Genomic DNA, 10,689 nt, shown 5'->3' on the forward strand with positions numbered 1-10,689 from the left:
ATAGAAAATAAGAAGACCGAACCCATGTTTTCTGAAATAACCGAGGTAAACTCAAATATTTTTTCAATTAAATTCCAAACATATTTATTATATATTATTACAAAAGAGTAATGATGTTTATCATTTTATGTTAAATATGAAAGATTACAAAATATATATTTAAATATTGATAATTTGTTGTTACAAAATAAAATAACAAATAATAGAACATCTTATTATTTTATTAAAAGTTATTAATAATAGTTGTGACACTTTATTTGCACTTAATCTTGAGCGTTTTTCATAAATTGACCCTGCCTTCTTTAGAAAATATCCGCTCAACATCTGGTTTAACAATTGTCTCCGATGAAAATCACTAAACAAGTAGGTAATAATATTTTACCGAATCGTGCAATACAATGCAAATAGACATCATCTGGGCAGCATCTGGACTACAGACGGAGAGTAAGACAGGAATCGGTACCGGGATTCTATCGATACGATTTAATTTAATTTAATCTTTTCTTGATACGAATTTGCGTCCACAATCAATCAGGTGACTTAAAATAGGTCCAACAGTTTTACAAAAACTTTATTGTAGTGGATCTTAGGCACAATTTTGTTGCACAACATCGATTGTTCTTAAAACAATATTTAACAGTACACGGCAATGGGCAATCTCATTTGCAATGATAAATACCTGGTCGTTTGAAGATGATCAATGCAAATTGATGGACGATCCGCATTTTTTTGCACTTAAACTGCTTTAGTGTGTATAATTGTGTGTGCACTTTAATTGGAAATTTAGAAGAAGGCGAAACTCGAATAGGCACTTAGTACATAAGCACCCTTAATCTAGTGTTTGCAGTATCTGCAGCTTCTCCCTTGATAATTTGTTGATTCATTGTTATCAGCGTTATAAAATAAATTGTACAGATATAATATATAGGAAATACAGAACATAGAACAGAACACAATAATATCACACTCAATAATTGATAAATCAAAATCACTGTCAGTTTAATAACACAATGTGTATTTGAAAAGTTTACCAGATTTACAGATGCACCCGCACTATGAGAAAAATGTCGAATTCAAAGTGCATATGTGCGTGCCAAGCCTCAGGCGCCTCCGCCGTGACCGAGAAAAATCGGTTCACCCTCCCATAAATAGTTATCACTTCAATAATAGAAATCCGAATTAGAAAGTTAATAAAAAAGTTATTTTGAAATATTTTAAATTTTCTTACTTCTGCGGGGGGACAGACAAGCAATCGTAATCATAATCCGCAAATATTCAGCATCATTATCACATGCTTTGCACAATTTCACTTTTTTCTAATCTTTCGTCGTGTTGTTTTTGTCGAAAGCGCCGAAAAAGAGCTGAGATTTTTATATAAACAATTGCACATTTAAAATGCAAGTTAAATGAAATTTTGAGTTTTAAAACTGTATACAAACTTTCCTACTCCATTATTTACTTCGCTTTTAGCTTTTATGGAAAATTTGCCCCCGCTTGTCAAGGAAATTGAAACAAGCAAAATCCATTACGAAAATCTTCCAAGTAAAAAGTGTTTTACCATTCAGTTTCTTGAAATCAATTATCAAGTTTAGGGGATAAATGAGAGGTGCAAAGCAGTGCGTCTCAACGTTGCAATTCCCTTTTCTAATTAAAACTTTAATTTTACTTTTTCGTGTTTCAAGTTTAGTGCCTTTGGGCTTCAATGTGTGTTTTTCAAGATTTTGATACTTTGCCCGACTGACTAGCAGGAGTTAAGGAAAATACAGTGTGTCCTGTTCAAGTTAATTTTAAATTGTAGTGGAGCGGTGTCCTCTACAGAGTGTCTAAAATGAACAAGAAATCCGTCCAATAAACATGCCACATTATCTATTGGTTCCGAATAAGCAAGATCTGTTTGAACTTTCCGAACATTCTAGTTTAATTCCATCGTAACAATAAGAGCTTCTGGGCAAAAGGAATATTTGCCATTCCGCAAAACGTTTGGAACAAACATTAAATTCCAACAGCCCTATGGGGAACAATTCTACAGATTGTACGTACGTTGGTTTGGATCTTGTGGGCATAAGCAAAAGATCCTATGATAGAATATTGATGCTGCAAATGGATGCCAGCGTTTCACTGGCTTTCACAAAATAAAAAAATCAGTAGACTGAACAGTCCTCCAAACAGAATGTTGTTTTAAAGTTACACTTTGGAACAAAATCAATTAGCTAAAACTTCGTTTGCTTGATCCAGCATAATCTAGGTCGCTGGAGGCAATTTGGAATCGACTATCCAACTTCCTTGAAATATGTAATTTCTGGGAACCGAATTTGCAAAAACTTTGAAACTTTGGAAACCTGAAAAAAATGCGCAATCGACTAACTTTAAAATTAGCGAAAAGTTTTAATTAGGGTGTGGGAGCTAAATGCATTTTAAACGAGGAAATCGAGCGAAATTACCGTTAAACAATGCAATTAAATTTACATACATTTACCGCAACTCAAAATTGCCCATTTTGGCCCATATTGCGCATAGTTAATACCGGCAGAATTAATACTGAGACCTGAATTACTGCAGTGCTTTCGGTCCATAAAAGCACATTAATTATGCGGCACTTGGATTTTGAATTGGAAAACTGCACAACACAATTTGGCTCGTTACTTGATTTTTCTTTATCCGAATTTTACGTTTATTAATTCCTGATATTAATTTTTTGTTCAGTTTATTGAACCGCCATTCAATCTAGACAAATACCAAATCTGAAGCAATAAATGTTTATTAGTTGATCAACAATTTCCCGCCTTGTTTATCACAAACAAGCGTTTCGTTCAAAATATTTTATGAGTCAATTATTAGCTCGAACGATAGAATAAGGAAATTGCATGCCAATAACAGGCGAATATTAAAGAAGTTAATAAATTTTGCGCTTTCATTCATTGAGTAATTGGTAATTGATTTTAAGTTATGATTAAGTCGGATTTTTTAGTTCTTAATGTTTTTTCCTTTACTCCATTCAAACACATTAGACATTACTATTAAATTTTTTTTTATTGAATATTTAATATACCAGGAAACGATTGAACTAAATATTAAATTTCAATAGCCGCCCAAATGATTAATGATCAACATTTTATTACTGCGTTCATTTAAAATTAATTCGCTTTAAACCGTTTAAGGGTAAAGCAGAATTATTATGCCGTTAAGGGCTGCAGGAGAATATTTGCTATGTCACGATGCCTGATCTTCGGCTTGATTAATTATCAAGCGCCCACATTGAAACTACATCATGCCATATAATTAAGCAATTTATCACAAATAATCATGTGAAATCTGCAAAACAGGTTTTTATCACCATTGAGAACATCAAGGCAAGATTTGGGCTGGATTCAATTAAATTTGCTTAGGTCCTTGTGCTAAACTGCAGACATTTTATACGCAATGAGGATTCCAGATTGGAAGCTTCCCAAGCTATAAAACACGTCAGAAGCCAAGTAATAAAATGTCTTTTATTACTGCTACCTTGTGACTGGCTGGATTGTGTAGTGTGGTATTTATTTTCCATAAAACTTTCAACTTTTTCCAGTTATGGAGCAGCGGACGTAATCTGAAAAACCCTCATTTTTTTGTTTTTATTCGACATTTCGAAGAAAAGGACTTGCAGTTCGGGTTTTAATGTTTTTCTTGAATACAATCGGCAGAAGGATAAATTTGGCCGTTTGTTTCTTTATAAATTCCAAGCTCGCCAACAAGAAGTGTAGTTTTGCGCCACTTTATTGCAGCCTTTGAAATTGCTTTTTATCGCTTTTTACTAAAGTTTGTACGCAATTATTCATTTCATTGCGGTGGTTTTACTTATTTCATACACTTTTGTAATTAATTGCTGTATCGTTATCTTGTTTGTTTGGTTGCATTTTTGCAAACCATTTTTTTCGCTTTAGCTACAGCATGCGTAGAAGCTTTGTTTTTAACTTTTTCTCTAATTTTAATTCTTTTTCTTCATTCGAAAGTTAAAAGCTCTCTTGAGTTTTCTTCTACAAAGTGCCGTTTTTGGTTGAAAAAATAAAAGCCGTTGTGCATCTTCTATCCCATAAATAAAGATCAAGGAAATTATTCAAAGACAGCAAACAACTTTTTTTGAATATCTCTTTCAATTTGAAGTTACTGTCGAAAAATTACCTGATGTTGATTAAAGAAAGGCATGAAAATCGTTGTTTTGGCCCAGAACAGGAAAATCAATGTCATTATTGGAGAGTACAAGTTTGAATTAAAGTTTATTTTCGTCCTGTTGAAGCTTTTGCCAAATCAAGCTTATTTTGGAATTTTCCTATTAGCAGGAAAAAAGCTTTAATGAGTTTCTTTAGAAAATTGCATGATTTTTTATGAAAAAAATAAAAACACTTGCGTTGTCCCCTAGAATGAAAATCGGCGTAAATATCGGAGAAGACAATTTTGCAGTAACATTCATTTTCGTGCTATTGAGGTTTTTGCCAAATAAAACTTATTTTTGAATTTTCCTATTAGCTAGAAGGAAAAAAGCTCTCTTGAGTTTCTTTAGAAAATTGCATGATTTTTGAAGAAAAAAATAAAAACACTTGCATTGTCCCCGAGAATGAAAATCGGCGTAATTATCGGAGAAAACAATTTTGCAGTAACATTCATTTTCGTCCTATTGAAGTTTTGGCCAAATAAAACTTATTTCTGAATTTTAGTATTAGCTAGAAGGAAAAAGCTCTCTTGAGTTTTTTTAGAAAATTGCATGATTTTTTATGAAAAAATTAAAAAAACTTGCATTGGGCCCGATAATGAAAATCGGTGTGTTATCGGAGAAGACAATTTTGCAATAACATTAATTTTCGTCCTATAGAAGTTTTTGCCAAATAGCACTTATTTTTGAACTTTCCTATTAGTTAGGAGAAAAAATCTTTCGTAAGCTTCTTCAGAAAAGTACATGGTTTTTGACGAAAAAATTAAAAACCCTTGTGCAGAGAATGAAAGAGTACCCCAGAGAAGCCCAGATAATGAATTGAAAATTAATGTAGTTATCGGAGAATACAATTTAGAAATAACATTAATTTTCGCCCTGATACGCTTTTTCCAAATTATATTTATTCTTGAATTGCTCTAACAACTTGAAAGTGAAAAGGTCTTTTAAGTTGTTTTCCTTTTTTAAGAGCGCGGTTTTTGATTAAAAAAATAGAAATAGCGTTATTCTTCCAGAAAAGCAAAATCAATGTAATTACTAGACAAGACAATTCTGCAAAAACATTTGTCTTCGTCTTGTTAAATATTTTTCACAATAAAATTTATTTTATTTCGTCTTGTTAAATATTTTTCCCAATAAAAATCGTTTTTGAATTTCCCTACTAATGTCAAAGAGAAAAGCTCTCTTAAGTTGTTCTCTCAAAATGCGCGGTTTGTTACAAAAAAAAAAAAAAACTGTTGCATTGTCCCGGAAACTGAAAATCAATGTCTTGGAGCATCCAGTTTTGCAATGTAATTCTTTTTTTTTATCTCGGAGAAATTTGGTTTCAAATAAATAATAATTAGTAATTATTGATAAATTCAGCTTTGCGATTTTATTCTCCTTGCAAAACGACGCTCAAAGGCACCTTTGGGTCGCAAAAAAAGTGAAAATCTGTGATTTTTTTATACAAAAATATGAGATTTCATGCCGTCCTTGCTGTTTTAAAATTAACATTTACTTATACTTTTTAACAGCCGCCTATTAAAAATGCATGAAAGTTTCAAAGCAATGCAAATTGCGCAATATTCAGCTGGCATGAATAATTAAATAGGCATTCCCTTGCGGAGATACGTCTTAAGACATCGAGACGCATCCTTCCGGAAGCTGGCAAACTAGATATCTAAGCCTGAAGACTGTGGAACGTCTTTTAGTGGGGAAAATATGTAGTAAATGTGCCACTTTTCGTGTTCAAGCTCTTGAGATTGATTTATTACCTCTAAATTATTCGAGAAAGTTTCCGGGGGATAATTATTGAAAATTAGTTTAAAAATTTAACGTTCCAAATTCAGTTCGTAGATGTAGATTATTGCAGGTGCAAAAGTAAACATATTTTTCATCTGAGCGCTTAAACATTTGCTTTTATGATTTACGCGTCTGAGTAGAAAAAATTGGTTCCCTTCCAATATCCGGCTCAACTTTTCATTATCAGTTTCTACCTCGTTGAGTCTTATGCGGCGCCAAATTTATCTGAATGGATCCTGATTGAATTTCGCCTCTGTAGCAAGAACACTATTAGTTTCCAATCTTTTGGCTACAAAATGTTTTGTACTTCATTGTTGGAGCCCTCGTCTATTCATCATTGTTTGTTCAGAGGAATAATTGGATTTCAAACTAAGCGCTGCTTAACTTTAACATATAGAGGTAGTTAACGAGTACTTAAACATTACCGATTATTTCATGAAGGCTTGTTTAATGGAACATCCGTCGAATGTAAATAGCAACCGACTTATTTTGAGTTTTAAAAAATAAGTGCTGATAAATGCCGGTCAGCAAATATTATTAGTGACTTTCGATGTTTGGACAATTAAGTATTCGCGCTGTAATTACGAGAAAACTTCACTCTCAATGAAAATTTGTATTAAAAATAAATTGATTGAACAAAAATTGACATTACAGCTCATTTGATTTTATTTGCTCAACACAAATGCTTTAAATGTGTGTCTTATTTTTTCCGATTTTTGCCAATGCTTCCCGATTTCTGGAAAACAGCACAAAATTGGCAGTCATACAGGCGTTTACAGGAATCCGAAACATAAATATTCGACTTTTCGCGAATTGACGGCAAACGCATTACGAAAGTAGTTTTGAAATTCCCGGAAATATTACCATATTTCCCAACTTTTACTTTTCCTAACAATAGCGGAGAATTTGTTATTTTTCACTTTTGGCATAGGACCTGGCAGTTTTACCAAACACATTTTTCCGTGGGATTCAAATGTGCCCATTTCTCAATCAGACAGTCCAATTTGAATGTACATTCTTTCATACAATCACGTTAAAGGAACTGATGTATAAACAAATGAATTTTTGTGGCTTTTCAGAAAGACCGTGTTTAAGCATTATTCTTCTCGAAGCAATTTAGGAGTGAATTGCAAATCTTTTTAAGGCAGATTAATAATATGGTAAAATGCGCTCGCCTTTGGACTGCATTTACATTTCAAAGCAAGAGCTTTTTTTGAAAATTCTCTGATCTAAATCAAAAGAATTCGTTTGGTGCAAACGGCGCTGTCTTTCATGTCCATTTCTATCTAGTTTTTGTTTTACTGAAAATTGAAGCCTTGTTGGGTTTCAGAAAGAAAGAAAACACGAAACAACTCGGGAATTTGTGCCATTTTTATACAACTTCAATATTTGTTTTGTTTGTTTATAAAAATAATACTTTTCAAAACGCAGTTGTTAAAGACCCTAGTGCAATAATGAACAGTTTATCCACCACAACTGGAAGAACCAAAGTTGCCGATTAATATGTTGTCTACAATAAACAGGAAAATTAAAAACAAAATAGGGGATGACTGGAAAAGCTTTCGCGATAATTTAAAACAAAGTCATGCTGACACGGCAACTTCTGGGCTATTCCCCTTTATGTCTGCCCTTATAAACACTGTATCCAGGAAGTTGATTTGAATAGTTGAAAAGGTGCAACGACATCGGGGTTTAGCGTTTTTTGATCAATAGTGCACTCTGTACATTTTTTATAGAGAAAAACATCCGCTCTATACAGACTTCTCCGAGTTTTGTTCACACACAGGCAAAAATATTGCTTAGTTGATTTAATTTTATTTCTCTTTAAGGCTGTTTGGTTTGCAGTTAAGGATTTTCGAAATCAGAACAGGGCAAGTTTTCAGAATTTTTTTTGGGTGCATTTAACTTGAAAACGGCCGCAAATATCGCATCCGCCGTTAAGAGCTTTTCGAAAGAGTATTAAATATCCTCACTTTTGGGGCGGAAAAATTGCAAGTCAGCGTAGGGCTTCGCCCCCTTCCGGGCGTCTGAACGTTCTTAAAAGCGATATTTCCCCAACGGTTGGAAATATCAAACAATTTGATATAACGTTTTGGATAGCCCGTCTTGATACCTATCTTTTGCTACTGAAGTTTTCACTTGTATCTCAGAGACGGTTGGGAAAATTGAACAAACCATTAGGACCTTTTCGATAGAGATTTTCAAAAGCTGTATTTGCCTAGTTAGAGTTGATCCGAAATTTCTTACTGTTTCAAAGTTAGGTGCGGAAATATCAGGTTGTTAGGACATGTCGATGTTCAACAGGCGATATCCCGTCAACGGTTCAAAATACCTGGTTAATCATAATGGCGTTTTTCATAAGCCAGCTCGAACTACCTTACGCCAATTAGGTTTCATCAGCAATTACTAACCATCAAAAAGATAGAAGCAAAATGGGAGTAAGTGGGGGGCTCCCGCAAGTGGAAACACCCTGTATATCAGCAACGGGTCGAAAAATCCAATCAGTCGTTAGAACCTTTTCGATAACCAACTATATTAGCTAATGAGATTTCATCTGAAATTCTCAACCCCTTCAAAGATGGGTCCCGGAAAAGTCAAAGTTTCAAAGCTTTATTTTGTAGTTTATTTGGGTGCAACATTTAACAAAATTGTTAAACAATAAATAATATTTTGGTCTATTTATCACTTTTACTTATCTTAGATCCGCACTGGAAAACTAAAGGCAAATTTAAGAGCCTTGGCTAAAAATCAATTGTAGTTGTCGAGGCGGAAGCACTTTGATAAGTAAAAAGCCGCCGGATAAAATCACGTCTTATGAGCACGTCTCATAAACTCTATATCCAGCCTTTATTGAGAGATGATCGTTTTTGTGAAGACACAGCAGAATAAAAGCAAGCGGGCGAACGATTTTTCCAGCTTGAGCACAGGGATATTAAAACGTGGTTCAAAGAAGACAAAAAAGCTTAATGCTAATGTTTGGAGGTTTCCTGGCATTAAAATTCGGGCGTGAAGCTATTAGTCATCCCGCATATTTTCAGGGGAGAATTTAAGCATCTAAAGTAAGCTGAGACGTTAATGGTTATCCCTGTACATGAACTAGGTATATCTAGTCAAAGTTGCATCAAAGTCAAAATTTTCGTGGGTAAAAGCAATATTATTCGGACTATTTTCAAAATGCCAGTACATGTGAAAAAACCGCCGTTTTCCAATTCTAGTCTTCGTTTGAAGATGACCACAGAGGACAACGGCAACATTGGAGGAATTCTGAAGCCGACTTCCAGTAGCAATGAAGATCTGAGCGAATACACTGATGCCGATGAAAGCATATCGGCTCCAACTGAGTTTCTAGCCGAGGTATTTCAGTACCACAATTAAACCTTTAGACTGTTAAAAATTGAATTATGTACATTTTCCTTGCAGTTTTTATCGGCTGTTATGCTAAAGGATTACCTGACCGCGCTCAAGTATTGCAAATTAAGTAAGTTTCAGTATTGCTACTGATACTGGAAATATTGAACAGTCTGTTTCAGTTTTGCAATATGAGCCAAATAATGCAACGGCTAAGGAGTTCTACCCCTTGATCTTGGAAAAGTTAAAACAAAGTAAGTCGCAAGTTAGCCTTAATTTTATTACTTTGGCTTGGAAATGTGTTGGGTAATTAATAAAAAATAATTAACCCGTTCAGTCTGCACTGTGCTTCGGCTTTGAAAAATACCCAATTAACTCTAAAATGGGCTTAGTTTCAAAACCTGAAAGCCAAAGCGAAAGCACTTGAAATTTTTAGCAAAATTGCAAAAGCTTGACGAAATATTCCGGCATGAATAAACCTGCCGGGGAAAACTGGGTAATTGTTAAGTTATATTAAAACTGAACTGGGCAAAAGAGGCAATTCAGCTTCAAATGTAGGTACTTGCCAACCGTGCTTTTGCCAATTTAAGTGCAGCGTGTTTAAGGGCATTGTCGAAACGAGGCAAGAAGAATATTAGTTTTTCATTAAGTTCGCATTTTTTTATTCACTGACGTTCAAAATTGTGATAAACGACATTTTTTCTTAGTTCAAAGGCTTTGCAAGCTTTGCAGGTCAAACAGCAGTTGTTGCGCAAAAACTCAAGCAGCAGTTGTTGCGAAAAAGCACATAGCTGATTTTCAAAGTGATGGTATTGATTTTTCCCGTAGATATTTCATTAGCAAACGGAAATGGAGAAGAAGGAAGCAGCAACGAGAGCGAAGACGAAGAAAGTGAAGGAAATAGTCCTTCAGCTTCAGAGTCCGCCAGTAGCGCCAGCGAAGAAAGCAGCGAAGGACAAGAGGTAACCAGATAAAAAAACAAGTTTGGGCAGTTTCTATAAACAATCTGAATAGAAGTGCGTACGAAATGGGCATTTAAATAATTTATCACACATTTAGGGAATTTCGAATTGACTTACTGATGGTTTCGTGCTGTTTAAAGACGGCGCCAAATCATGTTTGCATTTATACATTAGTCATGAGATGGGGTGAAAACCTATTATTTCCATACTTATGTATTTTAAGGGCCGAACTGTGCTTAAATATCGCTTAGTGGGCGCAGATTATTGGGCAAGTTTATTTGCACTTCCAGGTACTTTTTCGTCTACGAAGTTCCACGACTTTTGTAGATACTGAAGGTTTTTTATTCGGATTAATTATTAATCCCACAACGCAAGAGCGGATCTAGGAGGGGGGTCATGGGGGTCATGACC

At 34.4% G+C, this 10,689-nt stretch overlaps 1 protein-coding gene across 1 annotated transcript in view; it reads left to right on the forward strand.

Moving 5' to 3' along the window:
* The window catches only part of LOC109544325, a gene marked incomplete in the record, with an annotated part of 20,810 nt that overhangs the window by 2,513 nt on the left and 7,608 nt on the right, over positions 1–10,689 (forward strand). Inside the window, 4 exon segments of the mRNA XM_048661531.1 lie at positions 9,184–9,322; positions 9,389–9,446; positions 9,499–9,570; positions 10,145–10,278. Coding sequence (XP_048517488.1) covers positions 9,197–9,322; positions 9,389–9,446; positions 9,499–9,570; positions 10,145–10,278 — 390 coding nt within the window.

This window comes from Dendroctonus ponderosae, unplaced genomic scaffold, assembly GCF_020466585.1.
Source record: "Dendroctonus ponderosae isolate FM_Combo_2020 unplaced genomic scaffold, Dpon_F_20191213v2 Dpon_F_20191213_1, whole genome shotgun sequence".
Taxonomy (NCBI): domain Eukaryota; kingdom Metazoa; phylum Arthropoda; class Insecta; order Coleoptera; family Curculionidae; genus Dendroctonus; species Dendroctonus ponderosae.